The 25878-nt window shown below is 41.6% G+C and overlaps 1 protein-coding gene across 4 annotated transcripts in view; it reads right to left on the bottom strand.

Moving 5' to 3' along the window:
- LOC118391781 (active breakpoint cluster region-related protein) overlaps positions 1 to 25878 on the bottom strand; it is a 252735-nt gene that overhangs the window by 219733 nt on the left and 7124 nt on the right. Inside the window, exon 1 of one of the 4 annotated variants that reach the window (XM_052457878.1) lies at positions 145 to 551. The exons of 2 other annotated variants lie outside the window; for them this stretch is intronic. In XM_052457878.1, coding sequence (XP_052313838.1) covers positions 145 to 205 — 61 coding nt within the window. In that variant the 5' untranslated portion in view covers positions 206 to 551. Of the gene's footprint in view, positions 1 to 144; positions 552 to 25878 lie in introns of those variants that run through there. One more of the 4 variants, XM_052457879.1, reaches the window with a different exon arrangement.

Here is a 25878-nt window from a genome sequence, read left to right on the forward strand (position 1 = left end):
AGCGGTGACTAAACACAAAGTGTGCTCGCCCGTGTGTCTCGGGTCCTAACGTGATCAGACATCTCAGCTCCAAGAAGGGGGTGGATGGGGTCTGGAAGGGGAGTGAGGAGATGGAGGAAGAGAGGAGTAGAGAGTGATACATACTGCTGTAGAGTGTATCTATCCAAGAGAGTCGGGGGAGGCCACGAGTGCTCAGGGGCTCCATCCTCCTAGCAACGATTCCTGTTAAAAAAACAACCTCCTGTCCCTTTCTTTTCTTCTTCTTTTTCTTTTTCACAGGTGAAAGGCAGTCGTCATCTCGCGCAACAAAAGACCAACAAAAACAAACACTTTGGGTCCAACAGGCGTACGGACAGAGAGAACAAGATAATAAACGAGTGTACCAGCCCTCTGCTTTAACGGTTGCTCTCAGACTGAGCTCCAACGACAGGCAGAGAAAAAAACGACAGGCTAGAAACAGTCACAGCCAACCGTTGCTAGGGAAGAGGGAAAGCTCTCTCGCTCCCTTTTGCTCGCTCACTCCCACCCCCTCTTTCTATCTCTCGAGCATGCACGCACAGCTCCTCTCGCTCAGTCTTCCAAGTCCCTCTCTCTCCCTGTGTGTTCTCTTCCTCTGCATGTCTCTCTTGCTCTGGTATGAGCACATCAACATCAGAAACTCCACATGATGTTTCTATGTCGTGTCTTTTCTCAGGGACAAGGAGACAAACAAAAACAGACCTGTCTCTCTCTCAAGAGGATGCATTAGCACAGTTTTCTGTACTGTAATATCCTGGTACAGCCTGTGTACTAATCGACAAGGAAGACTAGCCTGTGTGTCCTAATGCGTTTCTGAATGGCTCCACAAATACACCCCTCTCCTGACTGGACAAGACAAGTGCTGTTGGCTGTACAGTATTGGCCACTACTAAAGACACCACTACCCATTTGTGATTAGGGCAGGAACAATACCAGTATCGCGATACTCGTTAGTATTGTGACAAGGAAACATGAAGCAGATTTAAGTTCTTTAGGAAAACAGCCCTAATGTTAAAAACAAATCATTGTGTTGTCATCCAGTCACATATTTATTTTCCAAGCTATAGTGCACAATATGTTACATACAGCAGATTTTTAAAGGACCAAAGAATTGTCTACTTCATCTTTCCATTTTTGCCATGGATTTTTTTGGGGGGGCGATATTGGTATCGTCACAGCCCAATCTGTGATATGGAGCGATGCGGATGAACCACATTTTAACTGGTTTCTGAGACTGATGGTGTTAGGAAGTGATGGGGGCAGAGGGGTTGTTGTGATCGTGTCAGAGACAAAAGAGACTAGTTTGTGTGTGTGTGTGTGTGTGTGCCTCCAGACTGACTCTCTGGGACACTGCTGAGGAGGAGAGAGATCAGAGGGGAGAGCATGAAAGAGATATAAAAATAAAAGGAAGTCTACAGATGACAGTGAAAGGGCCAGAGAGATGTGGGTGTAGAGAAGGGTAGTGCTGAAAACAATAGAACAAGAGGTAGAGAGAGGGGTAGAGAGGGAGGGGCAGATGGCTCTGTCATCTTTTCTCTTCTCCATTCCCGTGACAACGAGCCCTATTATCCTCACTGTTCGGCTGCCCCCCCCCACCCCGCCTTCGCACTAGAAACAGACACACACACACACACACTTTCAGAATCAAATTAAAAATACACTCCTGTTTGCAGGAGTGTCTCTCTTTCTCCTGTTCTTCGCCAAGTAAACCTAGCAGACCAGTGACCATCACTACATGTCCCGGCTCCTCAGACACTACTGTAGTAGTAATAGTAGTTGTGGTAAATCTCTCGTGTGTGTGTGTGTGTCTGACATCTCCACAGAGACACAGAATTGAGTGGGATCAGCAGTAGGGAACTGAGAATCACAACAGCAGTACACACACACCGCAAACTTGATATTCACCAAAATTCAGTTAACCACCAAAACGCACCCCTCAATGTCCTTCAGCATGGCCACAGATACAGACTGCAGTTGTTCAGGCTTGTAGCAGAAAATAAAATCTGACAGCGTCAGGCCTTTAACATTGAGGGATCACTGTTCACAAGCCGCTCTCCTCCCTAACAATAACAAACCAATTAACTGTGTGTGTGTGTGTGTGTGTGTGTGTGTGTGTGTGTGTGTGTGTGTGTGTACAGAGATCTTAAAGTCATGCATCACAAAGACCCTCTGAAGTGCTCCCTCTTCCCTCCACCCCCTTTTTACTTTCAACCCCCAAACCACCCCCTCTCTCCTTCAACATTGTGGGAAGATGAGGGAAGTGCTCTCCTGCAACCCCCATCCAACCCACCCAAAACATCTCCCCTGCTCTCTCCCCCCTTTAGGATGGGGGGAACATGTGAGGCAGAACAACATCAATTAGAACACAAAGCCTTGTGGGAGGATCCCCTCAGTTGGCCTAGAGCGCTGCTCTTTGTCTCTCCACGAGAGACTGGAATTGGCCAGTCTGTGGGGCCTCCACACACACGTGCCCACGCACATGCAGACACACGCAGGTCTAATCTAGCCAGAGGTCACGTCTGAGGAGATATCCATCCCTGTCTTATTTGCACTGCTAGCTCCTCTGTGTGTTTGTAAGTCTGCATACATTGTATCTGATGTGTCATTCAAACTAAAGCATATCATTGTATGTTTTTATGAATCAAACAGCAGATGTAGGCGAGAGAAATCATTTGAAAAGACAAACATTTCTAAGGGTTAGTGATTTAGACAAAAAAAAGCCATGAGAGGGAAAGCGAGAGGTAAGTGGCTCTTCATCAATGATGGATTCATGAGCAGCAGAGCTCTGATCATCATCCTTTGTCTTCAATCTGGGACAACGGGCGGGCCATGCTCTCTCACATTCTGTCACATCACAGTCACAGAACCAGGACAAAATGTGTGTGCCTGTGTCTGGCACACTCCATCTAACAGGGCATTGCGAGCCAAAACCAACCTCCCCCACTCTCACACACTAACACTAAACACCAATCATCTGCGGGAGGGGCCAAACAAAGAGAACACATTCGCAGTGCCGCGTATTTTGCCTTCCTGTTGCGTCACAGTGAGCAGTCACGCTGTGGGGTAAAACAGGCCAAAACCCAGTTTCTACAGTAATGTGACAGACACAACACAAAGTTAATGCTTTACTTCTAAAACCGTGTGTGTGTGTGTGTGTGTGTGTGTGTGTGTGTGTGTGTGACCTAAAAGTCCCCTCAAGGATAGTAAAATAAGACATTTCCTTCATCCCCATGAAGACAAACTTTTTGAAGCTTAGTGGTTAGGTTTAGGAGTTAGGTTAGGGTAAAGGAAAATAGGATTTTGAATGGGAATCTATTTTTGGTTAGAATAACAAAATGTGTGTGCGCTTGTGAGTGAGCAGGGCTGAGCATCTGCATCCCGTTGTTCCACCCAGTTCAGGCCTCTCTCCAGTATTGGGTCCTCCTGTGTGATGGCAGAGGGGACCAGATGGCAGGGGTAGACTGGATACCCCACCCCAGTCAATCATAGTGGGTAACATGACCCCATCAATACCCTCTCTTGGGAGCCAAGCTATCACACATATGACCCCTCACCTCCTTACAGAGGCCTTGGAGCACCAGTCGCAGAGAATCTGCTTAGCAGTCATAATCAACATCAATGTATGTTAATGGAATACATTAACATTGAAATGAAATAAACAAAAATCATCATTCAATATTACACTACCTATTGGATGAGGGTAGAGGGAGATATTACAGCCAGTAGTCCCTTCATTGTAGATCCCAGGCAAACAATGGGCTAAGTGATGTTTACAGAGAGGGAATTAGGCTACTCAACTCCACTCCACTCCCAAACAGTAGAGCAGTGAACCTTGGTAACAAAGGAATGGCAATAATGGCAAGGCACCAAACCATACACAACACCAGACAAAGACAGACTGGTTAGCTGGCTGTCACAGGGGGCATGATACCACTTAAACTGGGCTCCCCAGGTTAGGCATGACCCCCATACACTCCTTCCCCTCCTACATTATTCAATACAGGATATGTGGCTATGGCACTCCCCAATCCTGCTTGTTATGGCAAACACAGGCTATTGGCATGGGAAGAGGGCGGGGGATGCATGTGCATGTCTGTACATAATTAGCAGGCCAGCCCACCAGCCAATCACCAGGTTGTGTTCTCCCCAGCTCCACTCTGCCCAGATACCTCTGAACCCCTCATCTACCCCTCCCCCTCATTCCTGTCACCCCAACAGCCCCGCCGCTGGCCTTGTCGCCCTAGGGAAAGACAGGGAGGAGAGAGGGGGTAAGAGGGAGAACAGAGGAGCGTGGCTGCAGGTGCTTCTCCTCCAGTCAACTTGCACTATCCTCCCTGCCCTCCGTCTCTCCGGGGCAGTCAGTCTATACCAAGGGGTGTGGTGCCACACTGCCCTCCACCTCCTCCATTCCCTGGGCTGATGTTTCCTCCGTTCCCACATCGCACCACCGGGGAGGGGTGTGTGTGTGTGATGGGGAGTTGTGATGCCCCTTTAGTTCCATACACAGGAACTAGACAGACCTGTTTCCACATGACTAGCTCCATCACCAGGAGGGATGGAGAGAGAGAGGCAAAAAGCCATGCTTTAAATGGGGTCCTGATGCACAGCCGCTCTTGAATGAATAGTGAATGTGTCGTGTTGTGTTCTGATGTGATAGTGATGGCACTTGAGTCAACTCATTACAGATTACAATCATGACAAATTGTTTGAAAAATAATATTTTCAATTCAAAACAAAACCAGAGGATAAAAGCAAGCAACTCATCCATAAAAGCCATTAGAATCCTTCTGATTAGAGCCCGACCGATATATCGGTTGACAGATGTTGTCGGACGATATTAGCCATTATCGGCTGCATTTCTACTGCCGTTTAATCCACCGAAAAGGACCAATATAAAATGTGGCGAAAACACTTTGAACCACTAACCCCTTATCCTTTTTTGCATTTCATTTACTTGTCCTGAAGAGGGCACTCTTTACACGGCTAAAAGCCTATCTTGCCTTGGCGCTACAGCAAGAATTGACACGATCCCCAAACGCAACTACACCAATGAGAGTGAACTACTGTGAACTAACTGTTACTGCTTCTACTGTGAGTGCTGAGTAGATAGAAGCTTGCCAGCTCAATAAAGTGCCAAAAATGCGCACTGGTCATATACTGTTACGTGAAGTGTAATGGTAGGGTGTTGGGTGTGGTGACACATGGATGCTATGCCCACATGTAAAGAAACTGCCATGTTAACGTTCAACTCTGTGGTAAAGTTAACGTTATAGCCATTTCGTGAAGCCCGGGAAATCTAGTGTGTTACCGTATATTTTCTTTTTGTTTAGGGTATTCCTCATGCTCTGTCATTCAAATGTTTTCAGAGACAAACATAGCCGGTTACAAAGTAGCACTTCGTAGCTACGTTTTGATGTATGGATTCATTGTCACTTGTCAGGGACTGGTCCAATTTCACATTTCGCCACCCCCATTTCCATGACGAGTGCTAGCTAGCTACCTATGTGAGAGTACTTGATGCCTTGTACACGGAGGGTTAGTGCAATTAAGTATCCTTGGGTTGTCCCAATGGTCAACCCTTACCCCTTACTACCGTAACCATTTTAAAGTGTAGGTAACATAAACATAACCACATGTAACATGGATTTGCATTCGTTTACGGCATTAAAAGTCCCAATGCAAAGTTACACCTCACATTATTTTTCTAGTCATTACATAAAACCGATCAGAATTCCCAAAGAATGATGAAATGTTTTTCCGGGGGGTGAAGTAATACATAGGACCCTGCAAGCCAGCCTATTCCCTATAATGTAAACTCCAACAGAAATAACATCTACCCAATTTTCAGGCTACTCAAGCGGAAACGCCAGGGTTACAGAGGAAAGGGGGGGGTCCTGGTGAGATTAAGGCGAAGGGAAAACCAGCCCCCATTCTACTGGCCAATGTACAGTCAGCCACTCGATAATAAGATGGATGACCTCCGAACACGGATTTGCTACCACCCGGACTCTCAAAACTGCAATAGTCTTTGCTTTTCTGAAACATGGCTCTCCGACAAGATACACCACCACCACCCACCCGAACAATTTCGGGTTGGCATTGACTAAAATACAGTAGAATAGAATACAGCATTGTACCAAGATCAGGGGTGTGGGGTTTCCACGTCACCAAGTTCAATAACAAAACAGGCACCAGTAGCACATATAGAATGGGGGAAGTTTAATCATGATTTTGGGGGAATTCAACAATCACCTCACAGTCCACACGCCATTCTCTTTGGCGTTCCATTTGGTTTTCCAGGAGTCATCCTAGATTTGTTCTCAGCCAATCCAGTCCAGTATACAAGGGGGTTAGTCTGACAGTCCAGGTCACAATGTGTAATCTCACAGATAGTATGCTCTCTTCTACTCAGATAGCTTGGTTCTCTCCTACTCTGGCCCTATGTGCAGGCTGCTTCCCCCTTTATCCCCAAGCACTCCCTGGCCTAACAACCCCAAAGCCTTTCCTCGTTGGGGCAGGAAGTCCATATAAGACTTGGGGGTGGAGCCAGCTACATGCAAGATAGCTCTCCTCACCCTGCCACAATAATTACATATGAGTAAAGCAGTATGTAAACATTATTAAAGTGACAAGTGTTCCATTATTAAAGTGGCCTGTGATTCTATCTCTATGTATATAGGCCACAGCCTCTAAGGTGCAGGGTTGAGTAACCGGGTGGTAGCTGGCTAGTGATGGCTGTTTAACAGTTTGATGGCCTTGAGATCAAAAACTGTTTCGGTCTCTAGGTCCCAGCTTTGATGCACCTCCAATGTTTGTAAATGTAAAAACACACTGTATAGCCTCTTGACATGGTTAAAACAATCATTTTATGTCATGGATGGTCAGTCCTTGCATCCATTGCTCTGTCTATTAATCTGAGAGTGCAGGATCCACAGCCTGTTCACCCCGCTGTCATCCAGAAGGCGAGGTCAGTACAGGTTAGTACGATTTTTATTTATTTATTTGTAATAATGACAATTACAACAATACTGAACAAACACTTATTTTAACTTAATATAATACATCAATCAACTCAATTTAGCCGCAAGTAAATAATGAAACATGTTCAATTCGGTTTAAATAATGCAAAAACAAAGTGTTGGAGAAGAAAGTAAAATTGCAAAATGTGCTATGTAAGAAAGCTAACGTTTCAGTTCCTTGCTCAGCACATTTGAAAGCTGGTGGTTCCTTTTAACATGAGTCTTCAATATTCCCAGGTAAGAAGTTTTAGGTTGTAGTTATTATAGGAATTATAGGACTATTTCTCTATACCATTTGTATTTCATTAACCTTTGACTATTGGATGTTCTTATAGGCACTTTAGTATTGCCAGTGGAGCTTCCGTCCCTCTCCTCGCTCCTCCCTGGGCTCGAACCAGCAACACAACGACAACAGCCACCATCGACGCAGCATTACTGACTATCATACCGATCCTCGACTTCGGCGATGTCATCTACAAAATTGCTTCCAACACTCTACTCAGCAAACTGGATGCAGTTTATCACAGTGCCATCCGTTTTGTCACTAAAGCACCTTATACTACCCACCACTGCGACTTGTATGCTCTAGTCGGCTGGCCCTCGCTACATATTCGTCGCCAGACCCACTGGCTCCAGGTCATCTACAAGGCCATGCTAGGTAAAGCTCCACCTTATCTCAGTTCACTGGTCACAATGGCAACACCCATTCGTAGCACGCGCTCCAGCAGGTGTATCTCGCTGATCATCCCTAAAGCCAACACCTCATTCGGCCGCCTTTCGTTCCAGTACTCTGCTGCCTGTGACTGGAACGAATTGCAAAAATCGCTGAAGTTGGAGACTTTTATCTCCCTCACCAACTTCAAACATCAGCTATCTGAGCAGCTAACCAATCGCTGCAGCTGTACATAGTCTATTGGTAAATAGCCCACCCATTTTCACCTACCTCATCCCCACAGTTTTTATTTATTTACTTTTCCACCAATATCTCTACCTGTACATGATCATCTGATCATTTATCACTCCAGTGTTAATCTGCGATATTGTAATTATTCGCCTACCTCCTCATGCCTTTTGCACACATTGTATATAGACTCCCCTTTTTTTTGTACTGTGTTATTGACTTGTTAATTGTTTACTCCATGTGTAACTCTGTTGTCTGTTCACACTGCTATGCTTTATCTTGGCCAGGTCGCAGTTGCAAATGAGAACTTGTTCTCAACTAGCCTACCTGGTTAAATAAAGGTGAAATAAAAATCAAATTTCAAAATCAAAATTACCCATGCAGAGCAAGAATGAGTGACGCTTGAAACGCTATTAGCGTTGATAGGCTTGAAGTCATAAACAGCGCAATGCTTGACGCACAACGAAGAGCTACTGGAAAAAACGCACAAAAGTGCTGTTTGAATGAATGTTTTCGTGCCTGCTTCTGCCTACCACCGCTCAGTCAGATACTTGTATGCTCAGTCAGATTATAAAAGCCGGCGCCCAAAAATACAGATTTCCGATTGTTATGTGTACCTGTGGATGTATTTCAAGGCCTACCGGTTAAACTCAGTGCCTCCTTGCTTGACATGGGAAAATCAAAATAAATCAGCCAAGACCTCAGAAAAATAATTGTAGACCTTCACAAATCTGGATCATCCTTGGAAGCAATTTCCAAATGCCTGAAGATACCACGTTCATCTGTACAAACAATAGTACGCAAGTAAAAACCATGGGACCACGCAGCCATCATACCGCTCAGGAAGGAGACGCGTTCTGTCTCCTAGAGATTTACGTACTTTGGTGAGAAAAGTGCAAATCAATCCAAGAACAGCAGCAAAGGACCTTGTGAAGATGCTGGAGGAAACAGGTACAAAAGTATCTATATCTGTGGCAAAATGGCTTAAGGACAACAAAGTCAAGGTATTGGAGTGGCCATCACAAAGCCCTGACCTCAATCCTATAAAAAAAATTGTGGGCAGAACTGAAAAGCGAGTGTGAGCAAGGAGGCCTATGAACACAAGCTCTGTCTGGAGGAATGGGCCAAAATTCACCCAAATTATTGTGGAAAGCTTGTGAAAGGCTACCTGAAATGTTTGACCCAAGTTAAACAATGTAAAGGCAATGCTACCAAATACTAATTGAGTGTATGTAAACTTCTGACCCACTGGGAATGTGATGAAAGAAATAAAAGCTGAAATAAATCACTCTTTACTATTATTCTGACATTTCACATTCTTAAGATCAAGTGGTGATCCTAACTGACCTAAGACAGGGAATTTTTACTAGGATTAAATGTCAGGAATTGTGAAAAACGGAGTTTAAATGTATTTGGCTCAGGTGTATGTAAACTTCCGACTTCAACTATATAACTTACAAGTCCAAAAATGGATGTAGCAACTACAGATTGCCCCTTTAAGTCTATCAAAAGTGTGTGAGTTTGAGCAAGTGTCCATTAGGCCTATGGGTTTTCTTTATCAGCATGAATTAGATTAGAATAAAAATAGAGGCTTTTAGGCTTGGATCCGCAAATATGCATCTGTTGCAAGAGTGCACAGCCATTCACAACAACCTTAATCCGTCTGGCCCAAATAGCTAAATGAGAGAGCAGCAATGTGATTCACAATGCGCTACGTAGATATCAATAATAAGTTATATCTGTATCGCCGTAGACTACACCACTACTGTCATCCTTACCTCCATGCGTTTGGATGCCGACAGCAGTCGCACCATTGGAAGACATAGCTTGGACTGTAGCCTACAAAAGCCTATTCCTGCTCTTTTACCGCGCTCAAGCAAACACATTTGGTGTGTCATCATAGTTACCGTTTTTTTGGTAATCCCTTACATGTAATCCGTTAGTACCCAACCCTGTTTATTGGTTAGTATAAATATTCCAAGCTCCCTTTTATTTTGTTTTAAAACTAAAATGCTTGAAAGCACTTTGAAGCATGATTCACTCATATGCTGTGTGATGATTGGTACAGTAGCCCATATATTGAAATATAGACCTAAGTAAGTTACGGTATTAACATTAAACAGGATGCTTTCGAAGCAATTCAGCCTGATGGTGGTTATACAAGGTGCCTACTTACTATAAGAAGCATACAAATGATAATGATAATTACAGGAAAAAGGGGACCGAGCACGTCCCCATTCTCATCGACGGGGCTGTAGTCCACTACCAGTTGAGAGCTTCAAGTACCTTGGCGTCCACGTCACCAACAAACTAACATGGTCCAAGCACACCAAGACTGTCGTGAAGAGGGCACGACAAAGCCTATTCCCCCATCAGGAGACTGAAAAGATTTTGGCATGGGTCCTCAGATCCTCAAAAAGTTCTACAGCTGCACCATCGAGAGCATCCTGACGGGTTGCATCACTGCTTGGTATGGCAACGGCAAGGCACTACAGACGGTAGTGCGAACAGCCTAGAACATAACTGGGGCCAAGCTTCCTGCCATCCAGGACCTCTATACCAGGCGGTGTCAAAGGCCCTAAAAATTGTCAAACACTCCAGCCACCCAGTCAGACTGTTCTCTCTTCTACCGCATGGTAAGCGTTAGCGGAGCGCCAAGTCTAGGTCCAAGAGGCTTCTAAACAGCTTCTACCACGAAGCCATAAGACTCCTGAACAGCTAATAAAATGGCTACTCAGACTATTTGCAGTGCCCCCCACCCTCTCTCTACACCATGACAATGCATAGTCACTTTAATAACTCTACCTACATGTACATACTACCTCAACTAACCGGTGCCCCCGCACATTGACTATGTATCGGTACCCCCCTGTATATAGTCTCGGTATTGTTATTTTACTGCTGCTCTTCAAATTACTTGTTGCTTTTATTTCATATTCTCATCCGTATTTGTTTTTTAAACTGCATTGTTGTTAGGGGCTCGTAAGTAAGCATTTCACTGTAAGGGATACACTTGTTGTATTCGGCACGTGACGACTAAAATTTGATTTGATCATTAATTATTATGACGATCATAAGTGTAATAACAATAAGAACAAGGAGGGTATAGGAGCAAACGCTGTGTGCATATTGTCTGAGACCAACAGGTGCGGTTACATTACAATATCATTTTTCTGCCTGTTTGGAACAGTGCAAACACTAAATCAATTATAAATAATACTAGAGAGTCTGTCCTAACACAAGAAACATTGCAAAGCCTTTATTACAGCAAAGCAAAGACCAAAAACAGCTGAATGTGTGTAATTTCGTATTTCTGCAGATATGTGGATGAAGCCAGGCACGTTTAACAGTAATGGTATTGCTTATAGACCTAGTTAAGTTGAGGTTTCCTCACCCATGAAAAAAAAAAATATATATATATATATATATTTGCAACTGTTCGACTAAAGAAATCTCGGCTGACCAACAGCCTATCAACCAAACAAATCGACCAGACGACTAAATGGGGTCAGCCCTAGAGGAGTAGGACAGTTACAATACCAGGTTATACCATGGTTACAATACCATGGTTACAATACCAATACCATGTGTCGGGCTCATCAGGCATAGTCATGTAATATATACTTTACAGAAATATAAAAAGCATCATGCAAAAGTTACTGAGTTACAGTTCATATAAGGAAATCAGTCAATTGAAATAAATTAATGAGGCCCTAATCTATCGTTTTCACATGACTCGGCAGGGGCGCAGCCATGGGTGGGCCACTGGAGAGCCAGGCCCAGCCAATCAGAATGCATTTTTCCCCACACAAAAGGGCTTTACTATTACAGACAAACATTTCTGGGATCAAGGTAATCGAGGAGAGACGGTGAGGAGAAGGAACGTGGAAGAAAATGTGCTTGTATGAAATGAGACTCCTCTAATCCTTACAGGTGGTGGATCCCAAAATAAATGTGTAGAGTGATAACAAAATGTAGCTAGTTGTGCAAGACATTTTCTAGATAAAAAGATAAATAGCATATTGTTTAAATGTCCTTCACGAAAACAACTGCTTCAAAGGGTGTGTGGCAGCAATACAGTTTTTCACAAAGAACTCTAGTAGGATAGACATAACTATCCCGCGATGAAAAGGTGTCTATCGAGAAGGGGAGGATGCTCTTCCACTCTTCTCAAGCAGTTTCTAGGTCACGGAGGGGAGGACAGACTTTTGCCCAAATGAGACAAGGCCTCTGTTGGTTTTGTATATGGGGGGGATTGGGTGGAGAGAGGGGAATGAATGTGCATTATTTAAAGAGAATGTTAGGGTGTAGTCTGGTGCTAGTAATTAGCAGACACGGTTGATTGCTGGTTGTGATAGATGGAAGAGGATGCGCGTTACCCGTAGACACTGATCTAAAGGCCAGTCTGCTGTTTTCACTCCTAACAGAGAGAAGAGAGAGACGTGTTATCAGTGGATGGTCTATGATATCACAACACACATCTACCGTAATACAGCACCACCACAACCTTTTGAAGAATGAGAGGTAGTTCAGCAAGATCCATATGTCTGTCTGTGTCTGTGTCTGTGTCTGTGTCTGTGTGTGTGTGTGAATCTGTGTTCATTCTGTGCCAGGTGCAATCACTTTGATCTATTGTAGGTGAAATGTTGCATCCCCTGAATTGTGCTGTTATTGGGCAGACAGTGGGTTAGGTGGTCTGGTAAATCCAAACACACACTGACATGTCACATGTGATATTCATGCTGTGTTTTTATCATTAGTGTTTGTTTTCATGCATAAGGCTGTGTTTGTCCCATTTCTGCTGTCACACGGGGTGTCCCACACAGAGAGCAGAGCATACTTTAAAACACTGCATTCAGATTCCTGGGTCACCCTACTAACACTACCACGTTTTAACTGGGCTAACCTTTAATCAACACTTTCACATAACACTAGTCGACACTGGGATTTAGGATTTACTGAATTATTGGGTTTTACCAGAAAATTATCCTAATCCATTGGATAATTTGTCAACATTTTTAGCTAGTCTGTATAATGTTTTTAAAGACCATTTTATAAATGGTATACGTGTAATTGTATTTTGCAACCCCGCTCCCCCAGTCGTCCCAACATGGTTTTGACCAGTAAAGTTTTGCTTCACTAAACGCTCCACTGCTTGGATTGCTGCAGCAAGAAAACACACGTGTCTATCCTATAATGAAAAGGCACCGCGAAATAAAATTCAAGGAACTTGTTCATCTATTTTGATGTGCTGCTGTAACATTTGTATTGGCGTTTCATGTCCGATGAGTTCAGGGTGTTGATATCATTTGAAATGTGCATCATGAGCAAAGACGTTGTAGCATCTTCCCCTGCGCGAACCATGACCATGGTTTGTTTGACTTAGCTTTGCTGTACCGCAGCCAAATAGCCTGTCAACAGCCAACCAAAAGGTTGCATCAAGTCAATTACAATGCAGAAAAAGTTGTCTAGACCAAATCTTTCAACAGTTATCTATATTACCGGAGCTTCATGTTAATTCTTTCTAACTTTTTCTATGGCGGATTCACGGCTGCAATTTATGGAAGATGGCAAAACTTGAGATAACAATAGCGAAATCCGAGATACTGGTTTACCGTATCCATCTATGGCAAATCCAGCATGTAAAAAGTATAATAGCATCGATCAAAGTTAATTCGTGTTACCACCTGGTGAATTCTCTCCCAACAAAAAAACAAATTCCTGGTTGCTAAAATTCTACACTGTTTGCTCAATTTCAGTGTATGTGAGAAAACCAGCACGGAATAGTGTAGTGAATCAAAGTGCCATCTAAATCGTTGAGAAATATATATTTTAATACCAAAAATATCGTTTGACCAGCTGTTGGAAGCTGGTGGACCAAAACCGAAAGCAAAAAGGCTCAAACGCAAGTCTCAGCCATGTTACTGGAATTATTGAATGGGAGTTTCAAAACATGTCCTCAATTGGAATGAAATTGACAGCCAACCGTGGTGCTATCTAACAAACCTGAGAGATACAACCAGACGTCGTGCAGAGAGAAGAATAATAGCACCACAAAACCATCCATAACAGACGCTGCACCTCACGAAATGCTTTGATGAAATATCAAATCATCCAGAACCATAACCTGAGGCTACCGCTCATTCCTGAGAAAGTCAAACTCATCAGTCACAATAACACAGCCTTGCAGGTTTAACCCAGTTACACATAGATAGTAATAACATTTCAGTGCCATCTGAGGTTGCAGGCTCAATGGCTGCAGACTTAATGGCCACTGCTGCTCGAAAGGGTGTTCTGCATTGAAATGTGCCCCCATCATATTTCCTGTGTCATGTTCATATTAACAGATACTCTAATGCACTCTAGCGTTCTGACTATGCCAACACTGATTCAGGTCCTCAAGTGCAGAATTACAAACTAATTCTAATCAAGCGAGAACAGAATATCAGTGTTTCCGCTTGGATTTTTAACAGCAGCAGTGACAAAGTTAGAACAGGGAGGGGCATGGTATCTGTCCCGTTTTTTTGCTGTTTTATCCTACAATTCTACACATTTTGCAAGGGTTTATGCTATCTGAGTGACTCAAATATTATTAAAAAAATAAATATATTCACTACTGTTCAAAAATATGGGATCGCTTAAATGTTCTTGTGTTTGAAAGAAAAGCTACTTTTTTGTCAATGAAAATAATACAGCGTAGAAATTGTTAATGTTGTAAATGACTTATGTAGCTGGAAACGGCTACATAGGCCCTTTGCCAGCAACCATCACTCCTGTGTTTCAATGGCACGTTGTGTTAGCTAATCCAAGTTTATCATTTTAAAAGGCTAATTGATCATAAGAAAACCATTTTGCAATTATGTTAGCCCAACTGCTCTGATTAAAGAAGCAATAAAACTGGCCTTATTTAGACTAGTTGAGTATCTGGAGCATCAGCATTTGTGGGTTCGATAACAGGCTCAAAAATGGCCAGAAACAAATAACTTTCTTCTGAAACTCGTCAGTCTATTCTTGTTCTGAGAAATTAAGGCTGCGAGAAAATGCCAAGAAACTGAAGATCCCGTAAAACGCTGTGTACTACTCCCTTCACAGAACAGAGCAAACTTGCTCTAACCATAATAGAAAGCATGGGAGGCCCAAGTGCACAACTGAGCAAGAGGACAAGTGCATTAGAGTGTCTAGTTTGAGAAACAGACGCCTTACAAGTCCTCAACTGTCAGCTTCATTAATAGTACCTGCAAAACACCAGTCTCAACGTCAACAGTGAAGAGGCGACTCTGGGATGCTGGCTTTCTAGGCAGACTTGCAAAGAAAAAGCCATATCTCATACTGGCCAATAAAAATAAAATATTAAAGATGGGCAAAATAACACATACACTGGACAGAGGAACTCTGCCTAGAAGCCCAGCCTCCCGGAGTTACCACTTCACTGTTGACGTTGAGACTGGTGTTTTGCTATCTAATTTACATAGGTATTCACACCCCTGATTCAATACTTTGTAGAAGCACCTTTGGAAGCCATTACAGCTGATTAGAGTCTTTCTGGGTAAGTCTCGAAGACCATTCCACACTGGGATTGTGCAAAAACATTTCATTATTCTTTTCAAAATTCTTCAAGCTCAGTCAAATTGGTTGATCATTGCAAAACAACCATTTAAGGTCTTGCAATAGATTTAAGTAAAAAACAGTAACTCAGCCACTCGAACACTCACTGTATTCTTGATAGCAACTCCGGTGTAGATTTGGCCTTGTGTTTTAGGTTATTGTTAAGGTGAATTGATCTCGCAGTGTATGGTGGAAGACCGACAACCAGGTTTTCCTCTAGGATTTTGCCTGTGCTTAGTGCCATTCTATTTTTTAAAAATCTGAAAAACTCCCCAGTTCTTAACGATTACAAGCATACCCATAACATGATGCAGCCAGCCCTATGCTCGAAAATATGGAGTGGTACTCAGTAATGTGTTGTGTTGGACCAAAATATAAAATGTTGTATTCTTTACAAAAAGACAATTGCTTTGCCACATTTTTTGCAGAATTCATATCATGCCTTGTAAACAGGATGCATGTTTAGGAATATTTGTATTCTGTACAGGCTTCCTTCTTTTCACTCTGTCAATTAGGTTGCAGAGTAACTACAATGTTGTTGATCCATCCTCAGTTCTCTCATATCACAGAAATTAAACTCTAACTGTTTTAAAATTACCATTGGCCTCATGGTGAAAACCCTGAGCGGTTTCCTTCCTCTCTAGCAACTGTGTTAGGAAGGATCTTTGTCGTGACTGGGTGTATTGGTACACCATCCAAAATGTAATTAATAACTCAAAAGGATGTGTTCAATGTCTGCTTTATTTTGTTTTACCCATGTACCAATCTACCCATCTTTGCAAGGCATTGGAAAACTTACCTGGTCTTTGTAGGTGAATCTGTGTTTCAAATTCAGAGATTCAGCACCCCATCTGCCTGTTTTGCATGCTATTTTGGCATTAATACGTCACATATGTTTGAAAACAACGTAAAAAATATATATAAATAAATAATTGAGTTAAGCAAATCAGCTACAGTTGAAGTCGGAAGTTTACATACACCATAGCCAAATACATTTAAACTCAGTTTCACAATTCCTGACATTTAATCCTAGTAATAATTCCCTGTCTTAGGTCAGTTAGGATCACCACTTTATTTTAAGAATGTGAAAATGTGAAAATAACAGTTGAGTGATTTATTTCAGCTTTTATTTCTTTTATCACATTCCCAGTTGGTCAGAAGTTTACATACCCTCAATTAGTATTTGGTGGCATTGCCTTTAAATTGTTTCATTTGGGTCAAACGTTTTGGGTAGCCTTCCACAAGCTTTCCACAATAAGTTGGGTGAATTTTGGCCCATTCCTCCTGACAGAGCTGGTGTAACTGAGTCAGGTTTGTAGGCCTCCTTGTTCACACATGCTTTTTTTCAGTTCTGCCCACAAATGTTCTATGGGATTGAGGTCAGGGCTTTGTGATGGCCACTCCTATACCTAGACTTCGTTGTCCTTAAGCAATTTTGTCACAATTTTGGAAGTATGCTTGGGGTCATTGTCCATTTGGAAGACCCATTTGTGACCAAGCTTTAACTTCCTGACTGATGTCTTGAGATGTTGCTTCAATATATCCACATCATTTTCCTTCCTCATGATGTGAAGGGCACCAGTCCCTCCTGCAGCAAAGCACCCCCCACAACATGTTGCCACCCCCGTGCTTCACGGTTGGGATGGTTTTCTTCGGCTTGCAAGCTTCACCCTTTTTCCTCCAAACATAATGAAGGTCATTATGGCCAAACAGATCTATTTTTGTTTCGTCAGACCAAAGGACATCCCTCCAAAAAGTACAATCTTTGTCCCCATGTGCAGTAGCAAACCGTAGTCTGCCTTTTTTATGGCGGTTTAGGAGCAGTGGCTTCTTCCTTGCTGAGCGGCCTTTCAGGTTATGTCGATATAGGACTCGTTTTACTGTGGATATAGATACATTTGTACCTGTTTCCTCCAGCATTTTCACAAGGTCATTTTGCTGTTATTCTGGGATTGATATGCACTTTTCGCACCCAAGTGCGTTCATCTCTAGGAGACAGAACGCGTCTCCTTCCTGAGCGGTATGACGACTGCGTGGTCCCATGGGGTTTATGCTTGCGTACTATTGTTTGTACAGATGAACGTGGTACATTCAGGCGTTTGGAAATTGCTCCCAAGGATGAACCAGACTTGTGGAGGTCTACAATTTCTTTCTGAGGTCTTTGCTGATTCCTTTTGATTTTCCCATGATGTCAAGCAAAGAGGCACTGAGTTTGAAGGTAGGCCTTGAAATACATCCACAGGTACACCTTCAATTGACTCAAATTATGTCAATTAGCCTATCAGAGGCTTCTGAAGCAATGACATAATTTTCTGGAATTTCCAAGCTGTTTAAAGACACAGTCAACTTAGTCTATGTAAACTTCTGATCCCCTGGAATTGTGATACAGTGAAATAATGTCTGTAAACAAGCATTGGAAAAATTACTTGTGACATGCACAAAGTAGATGTCCTAACAGACTTGCCAAAACTCTAGTTTGTTAACAAGGAATTTGTGGAGTGTTTGAAAAACTTCTGGACTTCAACTGTATATTGTTTTAAAAAAGGCAGTAAATGAGGCTGAATGAACTGTTTTGTGGCCAGACAAGGCTCTGCTGCCAGACAAGGCTCTGCTGCCAGACAAGGCTCCAGGTGTAGCAGTGCTAAGATGTTGGGACAGATTTATGTAGGCCCTAACAGTTTGTGGGCACTATTTGTCACCGTTATAGTGCAATTAATGTGTTGTTTAGTGTTGTGGCTTTGCCACTTTTTTTTGCCCCACCAAGAGTTACATGCTAAAAATAGATATATAAAATAAAAATTGCCACTGATTTAATAAAGAAATTTCAGCTTTTCATTTTTTTATAATTTGTCAAATTAAAAAAAAACATCCACTTTGATATTATGGGGTAGTGTGCAGGACAGTGACCAAAAATCTTAATTTAATCCATTTTAAATTCAGGTTGTAACACAACAAAATGTGGAAAAGTCCAAGGGTGTGAATACTTTCTGAAGGCACTGTATATTCTTGCCATATAACTACTGTGAAAAAAGCCCATGCATTTAAAATGTGTACAATGAACATGAAAAAAAAAAATGTAAGAAAAAAAATGTTATTGTCAGCATCACATGCTGATATGAGCATCAATCATTTGATTGGATTGAAGTGGTTCTCATCCGCCACACCTCGCACCAGTCAGACACAGCTGAGGTTTTCCCTCATCCGCCACACCTCGCACCAGTCAGACACAGCTGAGGTTTTCCCTCACAGTCTCAAAGCCAAAACACTAAGGCTAACACTCTATGGTGGCAGTGACCGGTTTACTGACACACTATTCCCTTTGACCTCGTGTTAGTTGCAAACTGCTTTGTATACACTTCAACCAGCTACCCGAATGCTCTGGCAAAGGTTGTGACTCATGAGGCTGAAATGTTGACCAACTTACAAGTGTTACTTTGCAAGTGAAGTTTGCGGGAGCTTCTCCTTTATTCAAAACTTCCTTAAGTCTTAATGTAATGATATTAAAGGGATCTACGCTGACTTTTATTTAAGTATTTATTTTTACAAATATTTTAGGTAATAAAACTACAATTCTTAATTTTTCTTGACGCACTGGTGCTCCTAAATTGAAATTACAAATCGCACAGCAAAATAGGAGCATATGCGAGAAAAATGGTCTCACTGTAGAGCCCTGTGGAGAACATTTCAACTTCACCTTTCACTTTTATACATAAGTGATGCTGTTCTGACAGTGCTTCAGAGTGCTTCCTCATAGTTGGATAGATTGCAGGTTGCACAGTAACGTAGTTGCACAGTTGAATTCCAATATAAAATGAATTCTCTATGTTGAACCAAAGTTCATAACCATCTCCGTGAAGAGTTCTCAGTCATTAAGAGGAAATTAGTTAAGTCATATTTGAGAGCTCTCGGTGTGTGTGTGTGTGTGGACTGAATGAGCTGCTCTATGAGGGCCTAGTCCACAGAGTAGAGACACACAAGCCAGCTCCCACAAACCACCACAGCAACCCGCCACCACATATCTAGCACCTCACCAGGGTCTCCATGGCAGCCGGAGCAGGCAGCCAATCAGCAACAGTCGTTGTTTCTCTGATTTCAGATCCGTGGGAGGCAGAGAGAAGAAAAGGGGGCCCTGTTGCCCTGCTATTAAAACCCGATAGCACAATGAGCCACTGTGTGACTATGTGCGTGTCACAGTGTGTGTGTGTGTGTGTGTGTGTGGGGGGCGCATGTATGGGACCGTCTATATATTAGATTAAATCAGTGACTTGAGAAATCAGTTGGCTGACTGGAAACCACACTTTGTTCTTTAAAAAAGAGGAAGTGTTTGACTGCTTCTGCCATCACACAATATCAAAGCAAAGATATGAAAACAAACTCACCCTAAAAACTGTATAAAATGTCATTTTAAGGCATGTTATGAAATATGGAAATATGACTTTTACAAGAGAAGTTGTCTTTACTCCATACCCCAAGTCTACAAATATGTGGTCTAAACAGTAGCAAAGACAGCTTGGTAGTTAATCTTTTAGTACTTTGATTATGAGCTCGAGTGGCGCAGGCACTCCATCTCAGTGCAAGAGGCGTCACTACAGCCCCTGGTTCGTATCCAGGCTGTATCACATCCGGCTGTGATTGGCCCATAGGGCAGCACACAATTGGCCCAGTGTCGTCCGGATTTGGCCGTCATTGTAAATAAGAATGTGTTCTTAACTTGCCTAGTTAAATAAAGGTTCAAACATTTTGATGGGCTGTTTGGCGGATTCCTGATTCGTTCAGTAACTCGGTGACCCCCCCCCACCCTTGGGTTCCTGTAACAACTCAGCAATTCATTCCATCAGGGAGAAGACCACTCCTCTACCACCCCTGGCACACCAACAAAGAGCAGCAGGTCAGATGACACACACACACACAGAATCCCCTATGTATTTATTTGGACAGTGAAGCTTACAATTTAGCTCAAAACACAGTTTGGATTTGAGATCAAATGTTACATAGGTTTTACCATTTTAGAAATGAAAGCACTTTATGTATCTCATCCCCCCATTTGAAGGTGTCATATGTTTTTGGAGAAATTCCCTTGTGTATTAAAAGTTTAGTATTTGGTCCCATATTCCTAGGACACAATGCCCAAATCATTGTGACTAGAAACTTGTTGGATGCATTTGCAGTTTGTTTGGTTGTGTTTCAGATAATGTTGTGCACTATAGAAATCAATGGTAAATAATGTGTCAATTTGGAGTCACTTTTATTGTAAATTAGAAAATAATGTTTCTGAACAGTTCTACATGAATGTGGATGTTACCATGCTTATGGATAATCCTCAATCAATAGTGAACCATGATGAGTAAGAAAGTCAGAGGCATAAATATCATATCCCCCCAAAAATGCTAACTTCCTCTGTTATTGGTAATGGTGGAAGGTTAGCATGTCTTAGGGTATGATCTTTGTGCCTCTAACTTTCACACTGTTGAGATAATAGGAAACCTATTGCAATAATATAAATATCGCTAATAGAACAGACGTGACCATTTACGATGACAGTGGGTGGACGGGCGGCCATCTTTACAGTAGTAATTAGATGTTAAAATTGCAATTCAATAAAAATGTAAATGGTGTAGCATTCTAAACGGCAGTGGTCTGAAGGGATAGATCCATTCTATGATTATATTTCTATGATTGAAATGCCACCCACCCTGTATTCAAGAGCATGTTGTGTCTCAACCAATTGAGGGCATAGTACAAAAACCTCAGATGATGTAGAATAGGGTCTAAGCTGCAACATATGCGTATATGAAAACAAATTTAGTTCACAAGTGTCGGTAATTGATGTTAAAAAGGTGCGATACATAAGATTTTTTAAATTGTTATTTCAGAAAATGTCCATAATATACTGCATGTGCAGTAATAGCAGAATGACTGTCACAGTATTACTTACATGCCAGTTTTGTGATTGGCTGTGATATCTGCCTATTGATTTCTCCCGCCTGAGCGGCATCTGTTGTCAAAATGGGAAAGTTGTTTAGACTTTGTAGCTGTGTTCTCAATGCATTATGTGCCAGTCTAGAATTCAGCCAATGTCAAATTGATGATCAAAGGAAAGAGAACACAGAGCTGAAAGGTACTGTAGACTCTATTCATGGCAAGGTGGAGGTGGAGCCAAGGGAGAACAAACAGCTTAAAGAAACCTTGCTGATGTACAGTGTCGATCAACGCGGGACAATGTAATATTCTCAGGAATCCCGGAGAATGACAACAGCAGAGGCTGTGAGGACACAGTCCGAGACTTTATGTCAACTCAACTAAAACTGCCCAATGATGTTGTGTGCAATGTCACTTTCTCCAGAGTCCATAGAATGGGTAAGGCCTCTGGAAATAGGTCACAGGCTATTATTGCATGTTTTGACAAATTTAAGCAAAAGGAAATGACAAAGAGCAGGGGTAGAAAACTCAGAAACACTGATTTTGGAATGGATGGTAACACCCCCAGATCAATGAAAGGATTTATTTTTTATCCCATCATGAAGGAAAAGCATTGCCTGAGTCAAAGTCTCCATGGTGATGGTTAAACTTTACATCAACGGGCAACTGTATCGGGGCTCCAGAGTAACTCCCTGGCTATTTTAATCCAACTGTATCGGGGCTCCAGAGTAACTCCCTGGCTATTTTAATCCAACTGTATCGGGGCTCCAGAGTAACTCCCTGGCTATTTTAATCCAACTGTATCGGGGCTCCAGAGTAACTCCCTGGCTATTTTAATCCAACTGTATCGGGGCTCCAGAGTAACTCCCTGGCTATTTTAATCCAACTGTATCGGGGCTCCAGAGTAACTCCCTGGCTATTTTAATCCAACTGTATCGGGGCTCCAGAGTAACTCCCTGGCTATTTTAATCCAACTGTATCGGGGCTCCAGAGTAACTCCCTGGCTATTTTAATCCAATGTTCAAATCGGAGTTTGTTTTTGTAGTGTATCATGTCAACTTCAACTATAATGAATACATGCTCTATTGATCTACACTTGATAAGGAAAGGGCAGCATTGGGCTCTACGGTGTCCTATCTGGATGTATGTAGCCCTTCCTAACAAAATACATGAGCTTTTTAACTTGGTCAACATAATCATATTTTGGCTTTGACCGAAACGCATTTAGATGCATCTGTAAATGATGGGCAAATAAACATTCATGGATATAGTCTGAGAAGGGACAGGAATAGGAATGGTGGGGGTGTAGCACTGTATATTCAGAATCATATACCTTTTAAGAGGGATGACCTTAATGCATGTCAAATAGAGACATTATGGGCTCAAGTACATCTGCCTCACCAGGCAGCCATATTGGTAGGATGTGTGTATTGACCTCCTAGCTCTAAGGTGTCCTATCTGGATGACTTATGCACTGGGTTTGACCAGACCACAGATAGCAACAGAGATGTAATTATCTTGCGAGATTTTAATATAAATTGCAAGGATCATAATAATTTGAATAGAACAAAATTGATGAGATTTGTTTCAAAACCACAGTTCTCGGCATATGGTTAATGATACTACTAGATCATCAACTAAGTTGGGTCATCGTTCAGACACATGCATTGATCTGATCTTCTGTAATATACCATTGCAATGCTTAAAAGCCAGATCAATGCCAGTGGGCTGGACAGACCATAATATTGTGACCATAACCATAAACACCAAGGTTCCATAGAAACCCCCTAGGGTTGTGGTCAAGAGAAATATGTAAACATTTAATCATGAACTATTTCTAAATGATTTGGCTGCTGTACCCTGGGAGCTGATTTATCTAGAGGATGATTTAAATCATGCTACAGAATGTTTTATTGATTTGCTCACTGAGGTAATGGACCATCATGTTACAGTTGGGGCACGTCCATCTCCATTGATTGATGAACTGGGTGAAGCTTTTTCTCAAAGAAATATGTAGAAAGTCTTAGCAGCCAAATCTGAACAGAATTATAGAACATTGTGTTTATGCAGTTAAATTAAATCGCAAAGGAAAAAAAACGTTATTTTAAAACAATGCTTCAATTGATTGGAAAAATTATTCTAAAAAATAAATTAAAATTAATAGAGGTATGGAATACAGTTAAGGGCTTTACTTGGTACATCTTTCTCATCATGCCCATCTAGTGTGGAGGTTGGCAGGAGAACAATAACAAAACCAGCTGATAGTGTCATTTTGCAGATTTTTTTACAAAGATATTTGATTTACTGAGCAATAATGTAAACACACATTCTTCCTAACAAGCTATTGTCCAATGGATTGATGATCATATTATAAGCAACAAGACCTGCTCCTTTAGTCTACAAATGGTGTCAGTAGGAAGTGTTAAATCTATTGAAGTCATTACCCGATGGTAAATCTACAGGTTATGATCTTATGGATATTTTTTTTTACTTCGCTAAGCTGTTCCCAGAAATACATATTTAATTGCTCACTGGAAAAGGGGATGTTGCATGTATGGAAGCATGCTAAACTGTGTCCTATTCCGAAAGACGGCAAAGAACCCATTACTCCTGCCAATAGTCGACCAATTAGTGTACTCCCTTCACTCAGTATGATATTGGAGAGTTGTGAGTAGACAAATATGGGAGTACATGGAAAAGAATGATCTGATTACAGCCAAATCAGCATGCTTATCGCAAAAACCATTCCACTACATTGGTTGACATGACTGACCAGTGCCTCAATGCTATGGATAATGTCAGGTTTGTGGGGGTACTATTTTTTGATTTTAGTACAGCATTTGATTAATTTTGACAAAATTAATGCATTATGGTTTTAAGTAGGTAGCATTGAATTGGGTACAGTCATATCTAACTGACAGGAAACAGTCCACCTATATCAATGGTTCATTTTCTTCCCCTCATGCTTTAAACTGTGGAATACCGCAGGGCAGCTGCCTTGGGACACTTCTTTAATTAATATATACCAATGTCCTTAATTATGCCTTATCTGAAACTCAAGTTACGATATTTGCAGATGATACTACAATTTATACAGCAAGACAATTGGTTCAACAGGTACAGTAAGCTTTACAAGGAGATTGAGAATATCAGGGAGTGGGTTTGCCGAAACAAACTTGTTTTTGACACCAAGGAAACCAAAGTTATGTTGGTCTATTCCATTAGGAAAAGGCCAAAACAGCATGGGATACAATTAAGTATGGGGGGAGTACAAATTGAGGAAGTGGCAGAAACCAAACTACTGGGAGTGCAGCGAGACAACTGATTATCATGGTCGTCTCAAATAACTACTCTATGTAAAAAAATTAAAAATTAAATGTATGCGTGGTCAGAAGGATAGCTAACTATTTACCAGGAAAGATTCTTAAGCAAATAACACAATCATTAATTGAGAGAGGTGAACTACTGTTCTATTGTCTGAGGAAATGCATCAGCAAGTGAAATTAGGAGGCTACAGACTGCACAGAACAAAGCAGCAAGGATTGTTTTAAGGTGTAGATATGGTTATTCTGTTGTTGTCATGGACAATGCTCTTAGTTGGTCATCAAGAAATAAGATGATAAAAAAAAGGTTATTTTATTTAATATACACCATTTAAAAACAGTCAAACTCTATTTAGTTGGTAAGAGACAGACATTCAGTAAATACTAGGAATATATTGTCCACCATCTGTGCTATCCAGACAGATAAGAGAAATGGGAAAAATAACATTTCAATAAAGAGCAATAAAGAAATTGAATAATTGAACTGAGCAAACCAGAAACCTTTAAAACCATTTCAATATAATACACAGGAAAGTTGTGCTGGACTAGGGTAGATGAAGAATCAAAATATATTTTTTGACTATTTATCGGGTCAATATGTTAGTGTATTATGTCTGTAACAGTGTGTTATGTGAAAATGTGTTCTTATTATAAATTGTATTTTAATGTTTAAGGACTCTTGGAAGCTTAGTCCAAGTGAGGACTAAAAGAGATCCAAATCCAATCAAAATCTAGTGGAAATCAGGTTGAGTGGCCAATATAGAAATAGCTCTCATTTCCTGGTTGTTAAAATTTTACTTTGTTTTCTTACAAACTGAAATTGAGCGAACAAACAATGTAGAGAATCATTGTACCATCTAAATCACTGCAAAATTATTTTCAATAACATAAAAACATTTTTACAGCCGTTTGAAGCTGGTGGTTCAAAACCTTGAGTAAAAGGCTCAAGCGCGAGTCTAAGCCATATTATAGGAAATGGAATGTGGGCGAGGGGTGATATTTGTTCTGAATGCAACCAAGTGCTATTGCAATTCATCTAGCTTCCACATTGGGGCGCAATTCAGGGAAATTCTAGGTGTAGCACCTTTAAAAG

The sequence above is a fragment of the Oncorhynchus keta genome, chromosome 12, assembly GCF_023373465.1.
Source record: "Oncorhynchus keta strain PuntledgeMale-10-30-2019 chromosome 12, Oket_V2, whole genome shotgun sequence".
NCBI lineage: Eukaryota > Metazoa > Chordata > Actinopteri > Salmoniformes > Salmonidae > Oncorhynchus > Oncorhynchus keta.